Source organism: Somniosus microcephalus, chromosome 3 (assembly GCF_052327205.1).
Source record: "Somniosus microcephalus isolate GS21.2 chromosome 3, FLI_Smic_1.0, whole genome shotgun sequence".
Lineage (NCBI taxonomy): Eukaryota > Metazoa > Chordata > Chondrichthyes > Squaliformes > Somniosidae > Somniosus > Somniosus microcephalus.
The window spans coordinates 115,243,916-115,265,987 of record NC_140989.1 but is presented as its reverse complement, the minus strand read 5'-3'; the positions used below and the strand labels follow the sequence as shown (position 1 = coordinate 115,265,987).

At 45.4% G+C, this 22,072-nt stretch overlaps 1 protein-coding gene across 13 annotated transcripts in view; it reads right to left on the bottom strand.

Annotated features, from left to right (window-relative positions):
* Positions 1–22,072, bottom strand: part of LOC147121275 (AT-rich interactive domain-containing protein 1B-like) — a 673,710-nt gene that overhangs the window by 209,840 nt on the left and 441,798 nt on the right. For all 13 annotated transcript variants that reach the window (XM_085981504.1, XM_085981501.1, XM_085981503.1 and 10 more), the window contains one exon: positions 16,228–16,317. In XM_085981504.1, the coding sequence (XP_085837630.1) occupies positions 16,228–16,317 (90 nt within the window). The remainder of the gene's footprint in view (positions 1–16,227; positions 16,318–22,072) is intronic.

The following is a 22,072-nucleotide window of genomic DNA, read 5'->3' as shown; positions in this document are numbered from 1 at the left end:
AATATTCTGTAGGTGAGTACCCAATTACTGTATACTGCACACTTCTTGATGTTTTTATTTTTGTTTGTTAAAAATAGCCCCAGTAGATAACCCTCTCCGTCATCTGGAAATTTTTAATCAACCGGCACCATCCCGATCCCGTCGGTGCCGGATACCAAAGAGTTTCCTGTATTTCCAGCATTTTCTGATTTTATTTTAGGCTCTCCTAATAGTTTGGTGATCTTATCTAGTGAGAAGTCGAATCATGCAGACCTGGAAGATCCTAGGTATGATCCCCGATCTGTGCTGAGTTAATCGATCTAAGCTGAAGGAGCAGTATCGGGCTACAATTGATCTCAACACCCTTAGGCTGGAGTTGGCGGGATAAAGTCAGCCGAGAACACTGCTCTTAATCGCTATTCAGCAACTGCTGTTGCAACAGCATGTCGGTAAATGTTGGAGGACAGGATCTAACTCAGCAGCGATGACTGTTGCTCCTAGAACTGTACCCTAGTAAGGAGTCAACACCTTAAGGAGGGGAGGTGAGATAAACTGACAAGGGAAAAGAGAGAAGCAACACAAACAAAAGCAGCATTATCTTGGTTATGTTTTCATTACAAAAAATATACTTTATAAAACAAATATTCTAAAATGTTAGCTTTCGAATTGAGAAATGTAACGAGAGCAATCAGATTATGGGAATGTTAAAAGTAGAAGTCAACTTTTTTTCTTCCCTCCTCTTCTTGGGGGAAGGTGAATTCCTGCTGGGATGTTGTTCACAAGCACCGTTAACATAAGAACATAAGAAATAGGAGGAGTAGGCCAATCGGCCCCTCGAGCCTGTTCCGCCATTCAATAAGATCATGGCTGATCTGATCCTAACCGCCAATCTACTATCACAGAACCATCTCCTGAATCTAACAGAATTAGACACACGAAATAGGAGCAGGATCAGGCTACACGGCCCCTGGGCCCGCTCCGCTAACCACAGGGCCATGACCGATCCGAACCTAGACTCATGTCCAAATTCCTGCCCGCTTCCCATAACCCTTTATTCCCTTTACTTCTAGGAAACTGTCTATTTCTGTTTTAAATTTATGTAATGATGTAGCTTCTACAGCTTTTTGGGGCAGCATATTCCATGGACCTTCAGCAATCTCATCCAAATGTTTCCTCGGGGCTCAGCTGTTGGCGATGTGACTCAACACATCATTGCACCTCCACACATTCCAGCAAGCAGGAGCAAGAATTTTTACCCCCTTATCTGTAGACATTAAACACTGCAGCCTGCTGTAGTGTCCCCACCATTGTCCAGGTGATAGTCAATGACTCAGCACGGACCAGGGATTTAACTTGAGACCTTCTTGATCTGTACTAAGAACAACCACTACATGGTGTATTGCCTACTTATCCATTGAGAGAGCCATACTCAACATTTTCGAGGTTAAGTTTCCATTATTCTGCTATTTATTTGACCTTTGCCTTTAAAGTTATTTATTATTCTCTATTTGCGGGTGGGGAATGGCAACAAAGGTTTAAACATAGGCTCTGCGAGGCAAATTATTACAAGGTAGGAAAACGAATGAATGCATCGCTATGGAAGACAACAGATTGCCCAATTCTTCATACTACTTAGCTGGGTAAATACAAAACTGGCTGAAGGAAGCTTTAACTTGAATAGATACTTTGGCTGAATGGAGGCTATACCTTCTCAATATGCCAATTGAATAAAGCAATAACCAGTCTCTAGCTCTCAGCTTCCTTCAGAATTCAAATTATTTTCCCAATGTACTAATTTTACCCTTTCTTTGTGATAGCTACAGCAACCCCCACTCCTCCAGGGACATAACATACGCAGCCTGTTGACTGTTCTCAGTTCTGAATCATGATATATTTTACTGTTCAGCATTACAACCTAGCTATATACAATTTAAAAATAAACATTTTCTGGATCACCTCATGCTGAATTATTTCCTCTCACTGGCCTTTTTTTTTTATTCGTTCTTGGGATGTGGGCATCGCTGGCAAGGCCAGCATTTATAGCTCATCCCTAATTGCCCTTGAGAAGGTGGTGGTGAGCCGCCGCCTTGAACCGCTGCAGTCCATATGGTGAAGGTACTCCCAGTGCTGTTAGGGAGGGAGTTACAGGATTTTGACCCAGCGACGATGAAGGAACGATGATACATTTCCAAGTGAGGATGGTGTGTAACGTGGAGGGGAACTTGCAGGTGATGGTGTTCCCATGCACCTGCTGCCCTTGTTCTTCTAGGTTCGCAGGTTTGGGAGGTGCTGTCGAAGAAGCCTTGGTGAGTTGCTGCAGTGCAGCTTGTAGGTGGTACACACTGCAGCCACGGTACACCGGTGATGGAGCGAGTGAATGTTTAAGGTGGTGCCAATGAAGCGGACTGCTTTGTCCTGGATGTGTCGAGCTTCTTGAGTGTTGTTGGAGCTGCACTCATCCAGGCAAATGTAGAGTATTCCATCACACTCCTGACTTGTGCCTTGTGGATGGTGGAAAGACTTTGGGGAGTCAGGAGGTGAGACACGCGCCACAGAATATCCCGCCTCGGACCTGCTCTTGTAACCACTGTAATTATGTGGCTAGTCAATGGTGACCTCCCCCAGGATGTTCATGGTGGGGGATTCGGCGATGGTAATGCCACTGAATGTCAAGGGGCGGTGGTTAGACTCTCTCTTGTTGGAGATAGTCATTGCCTGGCACTTGTGCGGCGCCAATGTTACTTGCCATTTATCAGCCCAAGCCTGAACGTTGTCCAGGTCTTGCTGCATGGACTGCTTCATATCTGGGGAGCTGCGAATGGAACTGAACACTGTGCAATCATCATCACCACTTCTAACCTTCTGATGGAGGGAAGGTCATTGTTGAAGCAGCTGAAGATGGTTGGGCCTAGGACACTGCCCTGAGGAACTCTTGCAGCCAAGGCCATAGGACTGAGATGATTGACCTCCAACAACCACAACCACCTTCCTTTGTGTTTGGTATGACTCCAGCCAGTGGAGAATTTTATCCCATTGAGTTAGGGGAATGGTAGCATAGTGATTATGTTACTGGACTAGTAATCCAGAAGCCTGGATTTATTACCCAGAGATGCGAGTTTAAATCCCACCACGGTAGCCGGGGAATGTTAATTAAGTTAATTAAATAAATCTGGAATAAAAAGCTAGAATCAGTAATGGCGACCATGAAACTACCGGATTGTCGTAAAAACCCATCTGGCTCACTGATGTCCTTTAGGGATGGAAATCTGCCATCCTTACCTGGTCTGGCCTGTGTGTGACTCCAGACCCACAGCATGTGGTTGACTCTTAACTGCCCTCTGAAATGGCCTAGCAAGCCACTCAGTTGTAACAAACCGCTACAAGAATCAATAATAATAAAACCGGACGGACCACCTGGCATCGACCTTGGCACCAGTTGCAGACACAACGGCACATCCAACCCAGTCGACCCTGCAAAGTCCTCCTCACTAACATCTGGGGACTTATGCCAAAATTGGGAGAGCTGTCCCACAGACTTGTCATGCAACAGCCTGACATAATCATACCTTTCAGCCAATGTCCCAGACTCCTTCATCACCAACCTCAGGTTGAGAGGGAGTGGCCCTGGAAGTCCTCAACATTGACTCCGGACCCCATGAAGTCTCATGGTATTAGGTCAAACATGGGGAAGGAAACCTCCTGTTGATTACCACCTACCGCCCTCCCTTAGCTGATGAATCAGTACTCCCCCATGTTGAACACCACTTGGAAGAAGCACTGAATGTATTCTGGGTGGGGGACTTCAATGTCCATCACGAAATGCGGCTCGGTATAACCACTACTGACCGAGTCCTGAAGGACATAGCTGCCAGACTGGGCCTGCAGCAGGTGGTGAGAGAACCAACACGAGGGAAAAACCTACTTGACCTCGTCCTCACCAATCTACATGTCGCAGATGCATCTGTCCATGACAGCATTGGTAGCAGTGATCACCGCACAGTCCTTGTGGAGACTAAGTCCCGTTTTCACACAGAGGTCACGTTCCCTCGTGTTGTGTGGCACTACCACCATGCTAAATGGAATAGATTCAGAACAGATCTAGCAGCTCAAAACTGGGCATCCATGAGGCACTGTGGGCCATCAGCAGCAGCAGAATTGTATTCACCACAATCTGTAAGTAACCTCATAGCCCGGCATATCCCTCACTCTAAAATCAAGCCAGGCGACCAACCCTGGTTCAATGAGGAGTGTAGAAGAGCATGCCAGGAGCAGCACCAGGCGTACTTAAAAATGACGTGCCAACCTGGGGAAGCTGCAACACAGCACTACAGGCCTGCTAAACAATGGAAGCAGCATGCTAAAGATCGAGCTAAGCAATCCCACAACTAACGGATCAGATCAAAGTTCTGCAGTCCTGCCGCATCCAGTCGTGAATGGTGGTGGACAATTAAACAACCACCGGGAGAAGGACGCTCCATGAATACCCCCATGCTCAATGAAGGCAGATCCCAGCACGCGAGTGCAAAAGACAAGGCTGAAGCGTTTGCAACGATCTTCAGCCAGAAGTGCCGAGTGGATGATCCACATCGGCCTCCTTCTGAGGTCCCCACCATCACAGTAGCCAGTCTTCAGCCATTTCGATTTGCTCCACGTGATATCAAGAAACGGCTGAGTCCACTTGATACAACAAAGGCTATGGCCCCTGACATCATCCAGGCTGTTGCGCTTAAGACTTCTGCTCCAGAACTAGCCAAGCTGTTCCAGTGCAGCTACAACACTGGCATCTACTCGACAATGTGGAAAACTTACATAATCTATAATTAATGTGAAAGGGGGAAGAGGAATAAAAAAATTCTGAACATTATTCACATGTAGAGATGAATAAAGTAATGCACAGATTTGAAGGTTGCTTGCCTGAAGCTGCCTCCGTATTGTAAACATCCCCACCTCCAAACTATGTACTGACTGTAACTCTGAATACTATAGATATAATTCTGCTTTAAGGCAAATCTAGAGTTGTGCTATGTCCAACCAGCGTCAAGATACTGAGGCCAATACTGCATGTGTCATAACTTCACCACTTTCCTGCACAGGTAGATGTGGCAAATGCATCCCTAACATCAGATTGCTTCCCCTATATCTTCAAAGCACAATTATGACACATGGGGAAAATATCTGAGCTAAGTGGTAGAATCTGTTAACACCTATGTCTTCCACATCTGGCCAGATTTAGGCATTTCTGAGCACTGAGTCATGCAGTAATAGGGAGCTGCACAACTGTGGAAGGGTGGAAAATGGAATTCTGTTTTTTTCTTTAAAATTATTAGAAAATTGTGTAAAGAAATGATCTACAGTTCTTTATGTTTTGTTTCTTTTTGATATTTGTGAGCTGTGGTTGGATGCAAATTAGATCTTGGGGGCCTACTATGAAATACATGCACTGAATTTCCTGACTTTTTGTCCCCTTTCCAGTTGTCAATCACATATTTTCCCAACTGCCCCCAAACACATACAAATTCAATCTCATCTCTTCCCCAACCCCCTCCAAAAACATTAGCTCCAAACATTGTTAGAGATTACAGAATTCAAAACCAAGGAGTTAAATTTACCAAGAGTTTCAAATTCTATTCCCAGTTGCTTGCCCCTGGATAACATGCATGTCCAATTCAGACCACAGAAGTAGTTCTAGCATAATCTCTCCATCAGATTCTTCAGACTTTTCCATTGCCTTTTATGGTCACAATGCTGGTGGCCTACTTCCTCAAGCTCCCCAGTGCACAGTTTGCAAATGCTTTAGATGAGCAGTCTTTGAGGGGAAATCCACAAGTACTCAATTTGCCCAACATGGTAGGGCAAAACCAAATGAATTGTTTGCATACATAGTAACAGTGACTGCACTTCAAAAGTAATCATTGGCTGTAAAGTGCTTAGGGACTTCCTGAGGACATGGTAAAGTGTAAGTTTGCCTGAATGGTAGAGAATAGTTTGCACTTTCTGGCATCAGAACAGCTAGAAGAAACTGCTGAAACTGGCTTCCCTAACATATATGTTGCTCAGCTCTATTCCTTTATTGGTTCTGGTGTACAGTGCAGGTGAAAGCAGCAATCTATTTTGTAGGACTTGACGGAAATTAGTTTACTAACAGTGCAAAAACTAATGACATTGCAGCAAACAGCTTCAAGCAAATGGCTCAAATGCCGGACATGAACTGTATTTTTATTTCTCATTTTGGTTCTCTGGAATAGTGTTGATCCCTGAATCTGCATGGCAGTCAACAAACATAACATCCAGGTTGTAAGTTTTGAATTGCTCTGTTACTCTCAAGAAACAAGGATTCTCATCTGGGATGTCATTGAAGGTAAACACAACAGGTTTCATTTCACCACAAGAGTGCACATAAAATATTTGAAGGAAACCTTTCTCCTCAAAGTAGTAAAGCTGTACGATTGGGAGTGAATGGTAGGGGAAATTTTATGACAATATATGCCAGGCCTGAGTAGGATACAATAGTACCTTTCCCAAACGCCGTTACCGCACTCATGTGGTTCACTTACATCAACTTGAATTTCACTTAAGGCTCCTTCCTGTGGCAGTTTTAACATCATTGAAAGAATTACAAACAGAGAAATCCTGTCATTTTTTAATAACACTTGCATTTATACAGCACCTTATATCAAGCTGAAACATCTCAAAGCCTTTCACACAATGAATTACTTTTGGAGTACAGTGATTATGATGCCTACACTACCACCCAATTGTATTCAGGCAGCTGTACTCCACAATTTCGATACATCATTGTTGGTGTCTGTTTGTTGGTAGCTGGAAGCTGACTGAAATGTGCACTTTCCCATATATATATATATAATTTGGCATGCAAGGGTCCAATTATGACAGCCAGATGCTTCAGGTATTATACTAATCCATCTGCAAAGTTGGGATCTGGATGTATTTTGTGGGTGAATTTATGCATGCTCATTAAGCACATTGATAATGTAATCACACATCTTTTCCTTTCACAACCACTGCCGTATTTCAGCAGTAACTTCAGGCATACTGATCTGAAGTGTATGAATCCTGGTCTGGTCATCTAATGTTTTGCATCGCCTCAGCATTTCAGTCTCTGCCTTTTGCCATGTATGTTTACAGTTCTGTTTGCTAGAAACATCATTAGTCTCACAAAGTAAGAGTGGCTGGCAATCTTCCATTTGGGAATGACCTAGCTTCCTTGTATGTATTTTTTACTTTGATTGTTGTCTTACAATTTGTGTTATCAATTTTATTCAGGTTCCATTCAAAATTAGACCTTCAGAATCATTAACATCTTTAATCTCTAACTTCTTCAATTTCTTCGCCTTGTATTGTCACTCTTCCTGGATAGACCTCATAGTCTAGAGATTGGTTCGCACCCGAATTGGGGTCCAATCCTGGTGCAGCACATGCTACATGTGCCTGGCAAGGCCAATGGCAGAAACATAGCAAATTTGCCACTGGCCGCATTAGGATAGTACTGTCGAGCTGCAGGCAGCATTCGTTGCCTCAAAGGCAGTTCACCGGTTGCGGGGGCCAGCAAGGTTGCCGGCGCCTGAGTCAGGAGGTTCTGGGAGGACGGTGGAAACAATGGGGGGGGGGGGGGGGAAGGAGCGATGGCTGGCAGGGGCCCGCAGTTTCAATGTGGAGCCAGGAGGAACACTCCTTCTAAATAACAAACTAAAGACATACCTTTCAGATGGCAGCTTCCAGTGGTCTAATTTGGCTAAAATGCGACTGAAAAACTGACTGCAGCATGCACGCCCTATACTGCAGTAAGTTGCAGACCCATTTGGTAAAGAGGCCTAAAACTGACATTGACCCCGATATATACCAGGCATTCGGAACTGGGGGGGGTTGGAGAGGAGTTATGGATGGGAAACCAAGTAGTATGGGTTTCTCGAACGAGCTGCAGGATGTCTTAAATTTTTTCTCCAGGTGTCCCACCCGACAGGCAGGCTGTTTGATAGGCTAGCTGTCTGTCGGGCGGGAAAGACTACAGCAGAAGCACACAGTGGAGGAGCAGGTAGGGAGAGATCATGGCCGGGGGAGTTTGGTGAGGGGCGAGGGATCGCAGGGCCGGAGAGCGCGCATTCGGTTGTACGTTGAGGGGGGCGAAGAGAGCAGACGGGGCGGGGGGGAATCGCGGAGCGCAGTCAGGAGGGCGGGGTCGGCTGGGGGGGTGGTGGAGGGGAGGGGAGGGAAGAGAGCGCGGTCAGTTGGGGTGAAGAGCGCGGTCGGGGGGGGGAGAAGAGCGCAGTCGGGGGGGGGAGAAGAGCGCAGTCGGGGGGGGGAGAAGAGCGCAGTCGGGGGGGGAGAAGAGCGCAGTCGGGGGGGAGAAGAGCGCAGTCGGGGGGGAGAAGAGCGCAGTCGGGGGGGGGGAGAAGAGCGCAGTCGGGGGGGGGAGAAGAGCGCAGTCGGGGGGGGGAGAAGAGCGCAGTCGGGGGGGAGAAGAGCGCAGTCGGGGGGGGAGAAGAGCGCAGTCGGGGGGGGAGAAGAGCGCAGTCGGGGGGGGAGAAGAGCGCAGTCGGGGGGGGAGAAGAGCGCAGTCGGGGGGGGAGAAGAGCGCAGTCGGGGGGGGGAGAAGAGCGCAGTCGGGGGGGGAGAAGAGCGCAGTCGGGGGGGGAGAAGAGCGCAGTCGGGGGGGGAGAAGAGCGCAGTCGGGGGGGGAGAAGAGCGCAGTCGGGGGGGAGAAGAGCGCAGTCGGGGGGGAGAAGAGCGCAGTCGGGGGGGGAGAAGAGCGCAGTCGGGGGGGGAGAAGAGCGCAGTCGGGGGGGGAGAAGAGCGCAGTCGGGGGGGGAGAAGAGCGCAGTCGGGGGGGGAGAAGAGCGCAGTCGGGGGGGGAGAAGAGCGCAGTCGGGGGGGGAGAAGAGCGCAGTCGGGGGGGGAGAAGAGCGCAGTCGGGGGGGGAGAAGAGCGCAGTCGGGGGGGGAGAAGAGCGCAGTCGGGGGGGGGGAGAAGAGCGCAGTCGGGGGGGGAGAAGAGCGCAGTCGGGGGGGGAGAAGAGCGCAGTCGGGGGGGGAGAAGAGCGCAGTCGGGGGGGGAGAAGAGCGCAGTCGGGGGGGGAGAAGAGCGCAGTCGGGGGGGAGAAGAGCGCAGTCGGGGGGGAGAAGAGCGCAGTCGGGGGGGAGAAGAGCACGGTTGGCTGGGGGGGTTGGGCGCGGGCGGCTGAGGAGACGAGCGGGGGGGGGGAGAGCGCGGGTGACTGAGAAGGGCGGGGAGGACCGCGTTCAGGGGGAGAAGAGTGCGGTTGGCTGGGGTGGTGAGGAGAAGGGCGGGGGGAGAGCGAAGTCGATGGAGGGGGGGGCGAGACGGTAGTCGTTGCGGGGGCGCAAGATTGTGGTCAGGCGGCGAGACTGTGGGGAGGTGAGATTGTGGTCAGGGGTGGGGCAGGGCCAGGGGGAAGGGGAGCGAGTCAGCGGTCAGAAAGGGGTTGTAAACAGGTGAGCTTGTCTGGCCAGGGGAAAAATTCCTGCTCCTCCTGCCCACAAGCAGTGCTGTAAAGGCGCTTAGCTTATGCATCCAGCCCTTCTCACCTCCTTTTACCAGGGAATTCCAGCGGACATTAATTAATAATAAAATGTATGTTAAGGTGGAGGCACGCAGTCTTCCTTAAAAGCTTTTACCGACCGACCCGGCTCCTGATAGCAGCTTTGCCGCTTGCCCCCAGTCCTGCCTCCGTTAAAACCAGAAGTGGGCGGTTTCGAAGCGGCTTGGAAATTTAAGAATGTTTTAACTTTCCACCTGACTCAAACCCACCTATTTTTATAGGTTAAAATTACCCTCATTATGTTCATTACATATGCAAATCAGGCCATATCAACAATTTCAGGCATGCACCCTAGATGCTTACTGAGCAGCCCTAATCAATATGGCAGGCGGAGCACTTGTCGCGCGGAGGAAGTGCATGCACTATTTTGAACCCTTAGGTGGCCAGCGCCTTCAAATTCCGGGCCATTATGATTTTCTAAGTGCCCTGTTACCACGTCCTTAATAACAGATTCTAGCATTTTCTCTACTACTGATAATAGGCTAACTGGCCTATAGTTCTGTTTTCTTTCTCCATCCTTTCTTAAATAGTGGGGTTATGTTTGCTAACTTCTAACCGTGGGCCTGTTCTCAAATTCTCTAGATTTTAGAAGAGGAAAACCAATGCATCCACTATCTCTGTAGCCACCTCTTTTAAAACCCTAGGATGTAGGCCATCAGGTCCAGGGGATTTGTCAGCTTTTATTCCCATTAATTTCTCCAGCACTATTTCTTTAATAATACCAATTTCTTTAAGTTCCTCATTCGACCCTTGGCTCCCCATTATTTCAGGAATGAAGACAAATACAAAGTACTTGTTTAATGTCTCTACCATTTCCTTATTCCCCATTATAATTTCTCCTATCTTTGCCTGTAAGTGACCCACATTTACTTTTGCTAATCTCTTCCTTTTTACATACCTATGGAAGCTCTTACAATCTGTTTTTATGTCTCTTGCTAGTTTACTCCCATATTCTATTTTCTCTATCAATTTCTTGGTCACCCTTTGCTGAATTCTAAAATCCTCCCAATCCTCAGGCTTACTACTCTTTCTGGCAACATTATAAGCCTCTTCCTTTAATCTAATACTATCTTTAACTTCTTTTGTTACTCACGGCTGGACCACTTTTCTTGTGGGGTTTTTATTCCTTAAGGGAATATATATTTGTTGCGAATTATGAACTATTTCTTTAAATGTTTTCCATTACTTATCTACCATCATATCTTTTAATCTAGTTTCCCAATCTACCTTAACCAACTCGCCCCTCATACCTTCGTAGGTCGCTTTCTTCAGATTTAGGACCCTAGTTTCGGACTTAACTAAGGTTTAAGACCGCATATCCTCTCCATCACCAAGACCCCCTACTTCCACCTCCATAATATCACCCGTCTCCCCAACAGTCTCAGCCCACCTGCTGCTGAAACCCTCACCCATACTTTTGTTACCTCCAGACTTGACTAATCCAATGTTCTCCTGGCCGGCATTCCATCTTTCACCCTCCGTAAACGTGAGTTCATCCAAAACTCTACTGCCCGTAGCCTAATTTGCACCAAGTCCCAGTCACCCATCATCCCAGTGCTCGCTGACCTACATTGGCTTCTGGTCCGGCAATGCCTCGATTTTAAAATTCTCATCCTTGTCTTCAAATCCATCTATGGCCTCACCCCTTCCTATCTCAGTAACCTCCTCCAGCCCTACAACCTCCAATTCCGGCCTCTTGTGCATCCCTCATCATTGCCGGTGTGCCTGCAGCTGTCCAGGTCCCAAGCTCTGGAAAGACCTCCCTATACCTCTCCGCCTGTCTCTCCTCCTTTAAGATGCTCCTTAAAACCTATCTCTTTGACCAAGCTTTTGGTCATCTGTCCTACTACTGTATGTGGCTCAGTGTCAAATTTTGTCTGATAACACTTCTGTGAAGTGCCTTGGGATGTCTTATGTTAATGGCGCTACATAAATGCAAACTGTTGCTTTTGTTGACTGTTTAACATTAGCATCAGTTGGATGGTTGGGATTATTTGTAACTTTTTGTAGCACTAGTAACTCATTTAAACTGTTGCTCTGCTTAACCTGGGTGACCCTGTCACTGAAATTCAGAGCTTTTATGCAGTGCCGAGAGCCCTCTGATTTGGGATCATGGCATGCAATTCACACAAGCTGATTGTACAGTGGCCTTGGGCAGGTGTATACTGGCCAAATTTCAAATTTGTGAATGAGCAAAAGGCTCAGACAGAATTTTGACAACACCATTCTTGAATATACAAATGCTTTGTGACAGCAACTCCTCTGTTACCAGGATTCCTACTTTAATATATTTTGAAAAGAAACGTGTAAATCTGAAATAATAATATGGAATATAATGGAAAAATACAGCAGGCAAATCAGGATCCAAAAGGAAAGGATAGCTTAACATTTTGGGCAGGACCCTTCGTCAGGAATCAATAGATTCTGATGGAGTCTCACTTTTCTTTTCCAAATGCTAAATTACTTGCTGTGGATTTGCAGTATTCTTGTACCTGCTTTGAAAGCTGTGAAGAACTTTTAGTTCTCAAAACATTACAGCGCCTTTACAGTTTACAGCAGGGAAGTAAAGAACATCATAACGTTAGTGAAGTAAACAGTTCTTACTATCCTCTCAGCCCAAAAAGACCTTTAAAAAAGTCAGTAAAACCCTTCATAACATAGTTCCTGCACATTTTGTACAAGACTTTACAAAACCTTGGTGTCATCTAATTAGAAATCAAATTTTGGTCAATCATTTGGTTGATCTTGTGCCTCTCTGACTTGTATTTCAAAAGCCTTCCTAAGCGACAGTGCCTACATTTACAAGTGTGAGCAACTGACACTAGCATTTGTTGCATCCCCAGAGTGGCAAAATAATTGATATTTTAAACTAAATGCACAAAACATTAACAAGTTATATAGAATAAGTCAGTCCATCTACATTGATGTGGGTGGGTGAAATACAAGAGAATCCATTTAATCAAATTCAAGGCTATTTAGTAGCCTAAGATGTTCACAGAAAGAGCGAGCTGGTAATTTCTAATGAACAGTTTGAATATTGAATTTCCCCAACTCTTTAAATATATGCATAGTTTGCAAAACTAGAATTAAAGGGGGCGACTAGAAGCACAGCTTATGAAAGAGTGGTGAAAGCAGATTCAGTAGTAACTTTCAAAAGGGAATTGGATAAATAGAGTCATAGAGTTATACAGCACAGAAAGAGGCCCTTCGGCCCATCGCGTCCGCGCCGGCCATCAAGCCCTGTCTAATCTAATCCCATATTCCAGCATTTGGTCCGTAGCCTTGTATGCTATGGCATTTCAAGTGCTCATCCAAATGCTTCTTGAATGTTGTGAGGGTTCCTGCCTCTACCACCCTTTCAGGCAGTGAGTTCCAGATTCCAACCACCCTCTGGGTGAAAAAGTTTTTCCTCAAATCCCCTCTAAACCTCCTGCCCCTTACCTTGAATCTATGCCCCCTTGTTATTGACCCCTCTACTAAGGGGAAAAGTTCCTTTCTATCCACCCTATCTATGCCCCTCATAATTTTGTATACCTCAATCAGGTCCCCCCTCAGCCTTCCCTGCTCCAAGGAAAACAACCCCAGCCTGTCCAGTCTTTCTTCATAGCTGAAGCGCTCCAGCCCAGGTAACATCCTGGTAAATCTCCTCTGCACCCTCTCCAAAGCAATCACATTCTTCCTATAGTGTGGCGACCAGAACTGCACACAGTACTCCAGCTGTGGTCTTACCAGCGTTTTGTACAGCTCCATCATAACCTCCCTGCTCTTATATTCTATGCCTCGGCTAATGAAGGCAAGTATCCCATATGCCTTTTTAACCACCTTATCCACCTGTTCTGCTGCCTTCAGGGATCTATGTACATGCACACCAAGGTCCCTCTGATCCTCTGTCTTTCCTCGGGTCTTACCATTCATTGTGTATTCCCTTGCCTTGTTAGTCCATCCAAAATGCATCACCTCACACTTTTCAGGGTTAAATTCCATTTGCCACTGTTCCGCCCATCTGACCAACCCATCTATATCGTCCTGTAGCCTGAGGCTTCCCGCCTTGCTATTTACCACCCCACCAATTTTCGTGTCATCTGCGAACTTACTGATCATACCTTTTACATTCACATCCAAATCATTAATGTAGACCACAAACAGCAAGGGACCCAGCACCGATCCCTGCGGTACCCCACTGGACACAGGCTTCCAGTCACAAAAGCAACCTTCCACCATCACCCTCTGCCACTAAGCCAGTTTTGGATCCAATGTGCCAAGGCACCCTGGATCCCATGGGCTCTTACCTTCCTGACCAGTCTCCTATGCGGGACTTTATCAAAAGCCTTACTGAAATCCATGTAAACCACATCCACTGCACTACCCTCATCCACACACCTAGTCACCCCCTCGAAAAATTCAATCAAATTGGTCAGACATGATCTTCCCTTGACAAAGCCATGCTGGCTATCCCTAATTAATCCTTGCCTCTCCAAGTGGAGACTAATTCTGTCCCTCAAAATGTTTTCCAATAATTTCCCAACCACTGATGTTAGGCTCACTGGCCTGTAATTTCCTGGTTTATCCCTACTACCCTTCTTGAATAATGGTACTACGTTAGCTGTTCTCCAGTCCTCTGGCACATCCCCTGTGGCCAGAGAGGTTCTGAAAATTTGTGTCAGAGCCCCTGCAATCTCCTCCTTTGCCTCACATAGTAGCCTGGAATACATCTCGTCTGGGCCTGGGGATTTATCCACTTTTAAGCCTGATAAAACCGCTAGTACCTCCTCCCTCTCGATGCTAATATGTTCAAGTATATCACAGTCCCCCTGCCCGATTTCTATGTCCACATCGTCCTTCTCCATAGTGAACACAGATGCAAAAAATTCATTTAAAACCCCACCTACATCTTCTGGCTCTACACACAGCTTGCTACTTTGGTCCCGAATGGGCCCTACTCTTTCCCTAATTATCCTCTTGCCCTTAATATACTTATAAAACACCTTAGGATTTTCCTTTATTTTGCTCACCAGTGTTATTTCATGGCCCCTCCTCGCTCTCCTAATTTCTTTTTGAAGTATCCCCCTGCACTTTTTATACTCCTCTAGGGCTTCCTCTGTCTTTAGTCCTTTGTATCTGCCAAAAGCCCCCCTTTTTTTCCTAATCCATTCTCGTATATCCCTTGACATCCAAGGTTCCCTGGGCTTGTTGGTCCCACCCTTGACCTTTACGGGAAGGCGAGAAAATCGCAGGGTTATGGGGAAAGGGCAGGGGAGTGGGACTACTTGAATAGCTTTTTCAAAGAGCCAGCACAGGCACGATGGGCCCAATGGCCTCCTTCTGTGCTTTAAGATTCACTGATTTTGATAAAGTTGATTATGTTTATATTTCTGTGGCCTAAAATAGTATCAGAACATGGGAAGGTGCTCAAATTGTCATTTAAAAAAAAAAAATGGAATGGCTGACTAAGATTGCTAATTATGCAGACACTGCCAGAGTTTGAAAATAAAATAGTATCAAAGATGCAAACCTTTTGGATTATCAACAGAATACCACCACTGGAGAGACGTCCTATAACTTTTCACTAATTCTATTATGCTATATTCAGCTTCACAAGTATACAGAAAAAATGATTAGCTTTATAGGAAAATCATGCCATTTGGAATTAAGTACTTGGAAAGCAAGTATTTTCATTCTGACAAAAAGAATGAATTTATATCGCACCTTATCACGTCTCAAAGTGAATTACTTTAAGGTGCAGTAGCTGTTGCTGTACTGACAAAAAGGTGGTTAATTTGTAACAGGTATCCTGATTTCAAACATTAAGGGGGAAAAATTCATCAGCGACCATTTTGAGTGAGCACTAAATTCTGTTTTAGCGCCCCAAGAGGGAGATGGAGTGCTAAATCAAATATCAGGGCAGAGACTTCAGCAGCGCTGCACACTGGGCCATGCAGCGCTGCCGTGTTCAAAGGCTCCTTCACACCATTTAAATGATGGGCCACCTACCTGGACCACCAAGACTGCCACGATCCAAGCAGATTGCCGGGCTGATCGATCGCGGGCACAAAACTGCGATAAAAACTCCAACAGGAAAGCTAAGTTTTTTTTTGTTACTTACCTCGGCCACCTCGCCTTTAATCAACGCCCCTGAAGCAGCCGGCCGCCTGATACACGCCTCCTGCAGCTGTCGGTGTTTTCGACCGGCGCTGATGCAGGGGGAGAAAGTCCATTTCGGGTCCGGGGCGCTACCAGGGCGATGATGTCATGATCGCCGGGGGAAGGAGATCAGGGCGCAACAGAGTAGCGCCGCCGCAAAACTCCCTCCAAACATGGCAGGAGTCGATGTCAGCACTGCGTCCGGTCCCAAAGCCATTTGCGCCAAGACACCCAATTTCTAGCCCTAACTCTCATACTTGTGGTCCACCAAGGTCCAGTCCACAAAGATTACCTGCCATCTGCTGATTTATTTTAAAACCAGTCAAATCTGTTGTCCCATTGAAAAATTGTATTAGCAGTTGCTAAAGTGCTAGTTTGTAAAATGTACATGCTCCATAAAACAGGTAGCTGATAACTTGGTGTTAAGCTTTGACCAAGAAGGTATTAATGTATATTTTTTGAAATAAAAAAATATGCATGCTGTTTATTAAATGCCATTTAAAAACAGAAATTGCATTAAAGCAACTAACCTCGATCCTGTGACATAGGTGACTGGCTCATGGTGGGATGAGAGCTGGCATCTGATTGGCTATTGGGAGGTTGAGCTGGCATCTGATTTCCTGCATTGTGAAAAGAGGGTACAGATAAATGCAACAGCATTTTAGTTTATTAGCTGCAGAATAAAAGTAAAAAGTAAATCTATAATTTAGTGATTAGAGATTCCTAGGAAGCAAAGAGAATCTATTTCATTATAAATTAAGCATGCTACAATCTTTGTCTTTTGTTTTCTGTGGTGGAAAACCCTTTCTCTAAAGCCACATAGATTGGGATATAAACTTTGCTTGGAAATCATCATTTATTTCCAACTTTGTGCTGTTAAAAATGATCCACACCTACTTCCATAGCAGAATCAGAGGTCGAAGACATATTAACACAGCATAAAATGAGGAGGTCCAAAGAAACTAAATTCAACCACTTAACAGTATAATTCAAAGGAAAGAAAAACATATTTTAACTGCATTCTAGTATAGAAACATAGAAGATAGGAGCAGGAGTAGGCCATTCGGCCCCTCGAGCCTACTCCGCCATTCAATGAGATCATGGCTGATCATCCAAATTCAGTACCTTGTCCCTGCCTTCTCCCCATATCCCTTGATCCCTTTAGCCTTAAGAAATATATCCAACTCCTTCTTGAATATGTTTAATGAACTGGCCTCCACCGCCCTCTGTGGCAGTGAATTCCACAGGTTCACCACTCTCTGGGTGAAGAAATTCCTCCTCATCTCAGTCCTAAATGGCTTACCCCTTATCCTTAGACTATGACCCCTGGTTCTGGACTCCCCTGCCATCGGAAACATCCTTCCTGCATCTAGTCTGTCCAGGCCTAACAGAATTTTATAGGTTTCGATGAGATCCCCTCTCAATCTTCTAAACTCTAGTGAGTATAAGCCCAATCGACACAATCTCTCCTCATACGTCATTCCTGCCATCCCAGGTATCAGCCTGGTGAATCTTCGCTGCACTCCTTCCATGGCAAGAACGTCCTTCCTCAGATAAGGCGACCAAAACTGCACACAATACTCAAGGTGTGGTCTCACCAAGGCCCTGTACAACTGCAGCAAGACATCCTTGTTCCTGTACTCGAACCCTCTTGCTACGAAGGCCAACATACCATTTGCCTTCTTAACCGCCTGCTGCACCTGCATGCTTACCTTCAGCAACTGGTGCACAAGAACACCCAGGTCACTTTGCACTTCCCCTTCTCCCAATCTATTGCCATTCAAATAATAATCTGCCTTCCTGTTTTTGCCACAAAGTGGATAACCTCACATTTATCCACATTATAGTGCATTTGCCATGTTTCTGCCCAATCACCCAACCTGTCCAAATCATACTGGAGTTTCACGACATCCTCCTCACAGCATACCCTCCCACCCAACTTTGTGTCGTCTGCAAATTTGGAGATATTACATCCAATTCCCTCGTCCAGATCATTAATATATATTGTGAACAGCTGGGGTCCTAGGACCAATTCTTGCGGTACCCCACTAGTCACTGCCTGCCACTCGGAAAATGACCCATTTATTCCAACTCTTTGCTTTCTATCCGCCAACCAGTTCTCTATCCAAGTCAATACCTTGCCCCAAATCCCATGTGCCTTAATTTTGCACGCGAATCTCTTATGCGGGACCTTATTGAAAGCCTTCTAAAAGTCCAAATACACCACATCCACTGGTTCTCCCTTATCTATTTTACCAGTTACATCCTCAAAAAATTCCAGTAGATTAGTCAAGCACGATTTACCTTTTGCAAATCCATGTTGACTTTGTCCGATCCTGTCACTGCTTTCCAAGTGCTCTGCTATTACATCTTTTATAATGGGCTCTAGCATTTTCCCCACTACCGATGTCAGGCTTACCAGTCTATAATTCCCCGCTTTTTCTCTACCACCTTTTTTGAATAGTGGGGTAACATTAGCTACCCTCCAATCCACAGGTACTGTTCCAGAGTCTATCGAGTTCTGGAAGATGACCAGCAATACATCTACTATTTCTAGGGCCACTTCCTTAAGTACCCTGGGATGTAGATTATCAGGCCCTGGGGATTTATCGGCCTTCAGTCCCATCAATTTTCCTAACACCATTTCCCTACAAATACTGATTTATTTCAGTTCCACCCTTTCGTCAGACCCTATGTTCCCCGGCATCTCTGGGAGGTTATTTGTGTCCTCCTTTGTGAAGACAGAACCAAAATATGTATTTAGTTGGTCTGCCATTTCTTTGTTCCCCATTATAAATTCCCTCGATTCTGACTGCACCTACGCTTGACTTCACCAATCTTTTTCTCTTCACATATCTATAAAAGCTTTTACAATCAGTTTTTATGTTCCCTGCAAGCTTACTCTCATATTCTATTTTCCCCTTCTTAATTAATCACTTTGTCCTCCTTTGTTGAGTCCTAAACTGCTCCCAATCCTCAGGATTATTGCTTTTTCTGGCCAGTTTATATGTCCTCTCCTTGGATCTTATGCTATCCCTAATTTCCCTTGTTAGCCACGGTTGAGTCACCTTTTTTGTTTTATTTTTATGCCAAACTGAGATGAACAAATTCTGGTGTTCATCCATTCGGTCTTTGAATGTTTGCCATTGCCTATCCACCGTCAACCCTTTGAGTGCCATTCCCCAATCAATCCTACCCAACTCGCGCCTCAGACCATCGTAGTTTCCTTTATTTAAATTTAGGACCCTAGTCTCTGAGTCAACTACTTCACTCTCCATCTTAATGAAGAATTCGATCATATTATGATCGCTCCGACCCAAGGGGCCTCGTACAACAAGATTGCTAATTAATCCTTTCTCGTTACATAATACCCAGTCTAAGATGGCCTGATCTCTGGTTGGTTCCTCGACATATTGGTCCAGGAAACCATCCTGTAAACACTCCAGGAATTCCTCCTCCACAGTATTGTTACTAATTTGGTTAGCCCAATCTATATGTAGATTAAAGTCACCCATGATGACTGCTGTGTCCTTATCGCACGCTTCTTTAATTTCCCTTTTAATGCCATCCCCAACCTCCGCCTTACTGTTTGGAGGTCTATATACCACTCCCACTAACGTTTTCTTCCCCTTAGTATTTCTCAATTCTACCCATACAGATTCCACATCAGAGCTAATATCCTTCCTTACAATTGTGTTAATCCCTTCTTTAACCACCTCCCTTTCCTTTTTGCCTATCTTTCCTGAATATCGAATACCCCTGGATGTTGAGTTCCCAGCCTTGGCCATCCTTGAGCCACGTTTCCGTAATCCCAACCAAATCATATTCGTTTACCTCTATTTGCGCAGCCAATTCATCCACCTTATTACGAATGCTCCTCACATTAAGACACAAAGCCTTCAGGCTTGTTTTTTTAACGCTCTTAGAATTATTATTTACTGTGGCCACGTTTGATTTAAACCGTTAATTTCTCTGACTTCCACTTTTGTTTTTCTCCTTCCTATCTTTTGCTTTTATCCTTGTTTCCCTTTCCTCTGTCTCCCTGCTCAGGTTCCCAACCCCCTGCCATTTTAGTTTAAACCCTCCCCCAGAGTACTAGCAAACACTCCCCCTAAGACATCGGTTCCAGCCCTGTTCAGGTGCAAACCGTCCGGTTTGAACTGGTCCCACCTCCCCCAGAACCGGTTCCAATGTCCCAGGAACTTGAATCCCTCCCCGTTGCACCATTCCTCTAGCCACGTATTCATCTGAAATATCCTTCTATTTCTACTCTGACTAGCACGTGGCACTGGTAGCATTCCTGAGAGATTACTACCTTTGAGGTCCTATTTTTTAATTTACCTCCTAACTCCCTATATTCCACTTTCAGGACCTCATCCTGCTTTTTCCCTATATCGTTGGTGCCTATATGCACCACGACAACTGGCTGTTCACCCTCCCCTTCCAAGATGTTCTGCAGCCGCTCTGAGACATCCTTGACCCTTGCACCAGGGAGGCAACACACCATCCTGGAGTCTCGTTTGCGGCCGCAGAAACGCCTATCTATTCCCCTTACAATAGAATCCCCTATTACTATAGCTCTACCCCTCTTTTTCCTCCCGTCCTGTGCAGCAGAGCCACCCCTGGTGCCAGGAAGTTGGCTGCTGCTGCTTTCCTCTGGTAAGCCATCCCCCCCAACAGCACTCGAAGTGGTGTATCTGTTTGAGATGCAATGGAAGTGGTGAGGGGAAGAGATAGGTGAAGGTGACCAAAGTGTGCTGTTAAAAAAAAGTCCTTCCCATCCCATTTTTTTTTCTTGCCAGTCTAGAAGGCATTGGCGTATGGTGGGGTGCAGCTCCATAGGTACTGACAGCTTTCTGGAACTTTGCCATTCTTTGTATGTGAATCCAAACACTGGACAGCAGCAGACTATGTAACTGTAGAGGGCACAACAAGAACGTCTCATCCAATGTCCACACATGGCAATTTCACTGTGAGTTACTCAACAATGATCAGGAGCAGAAATCTTGGTTGATTTTTGCCTTCTCTAGACCAAGGACAGTGAGGACATCTATCGCAATTTCACCACCACCCAGGCTAAAATCGGCCAGCTCATGGGACCTTCTTGGTCTGTATGGCTGAGTTTCAAATGGAGTAGTGCAATTACAAATTGAGCCAGTGGAGCACTAGGGAAAAAGAATTTATAATAAAGTTTGTCCATTTTTGTCCTGCTCTCTCACAGGGCTGCAACTACAACTGGTTGGTCACAAAACCAAATTCTACATTGGGTAATACAGATTTGGTGAAAGGTTGAAACTAAGACTTTTTATATTATTAAAACCCCCAATGGTAAGGCAATAAGGTGGCATAATGGGTTAGACACTGGTCTGAGATGAGTGTTCCAATTTCAGCGCAGACTAATGGAATGAGAGTCTGCTCTGTGTACAGAGAACCCATGGGAAAGTCTGTAAAAAAAAAAAACTGCCAGCAGATAAGGGAAGTCAAAGACTGCAGAACTGCAATGACTAGGCTGATGTCTTAGGAATTTTCCTCTTCAATTCTGCCGCTGATAAGGTTTATTTTGTTCCCTACTACTGAGAAGCCCTCTAAGCTTACTAACACCAGATAATGTGCATCTAAGTTAATATGTTCAAAGACAGTGAACATTTTCTTAAGCATCAACTATCTCCCAAGTACTGAACTAATTATAGATAGGTCTCACCAAATGTGAATGGACTGATAATGTAACCATTTCATTTCCAATTAAATGACTGAAACTTGACTGCAATGTTACCTAAATTAAAAACAGAAAATGCTAGAAATGCACGGCTTTTTCATCAGCATTTGTAAAGGGAAAAGACAGGCAAATATTTCATTGTATTTCCAGAATATAATTTTTTCAGTCTTTTAGCATATCCAATTTTCTTTTTATTTGTGCGATAATGTTGCCTAGATTTTTGAAATCACTGAGCCTACCATAAAGCAGGGTGTTAGATGGACTAAGCAGCTAACATTAATACCCTAGTTATTTGGGCTTAAGTGCAGTGCGATTTTCACACCACACCAGTGCAAATGTACAGTATCAGCATGCTGATTTTATAGGTTTGTGAATTTGGCATCAATGGCAAGCCAGTCTGGATGGGGTGGCCTCATACTGTTAATGGTGTGTATTGACTGTAGTATAAATGCAATGCCAGAAAACTCTCCACAATGCACCATGGAGTTATTAGCTTCGTGTTTTCGCTCTGAATTAAAACCTTAAAAGTGTTTATTTCAACTGGAGGCTAGGTGGAAAGGTCAATACCACAACATAAATGTAATGAAACTTGGTTATCTGAATGTTATTGATAAAATGTTAAGAGGGTTCGGACTACTTAACAGTTTTACATTTAAAAG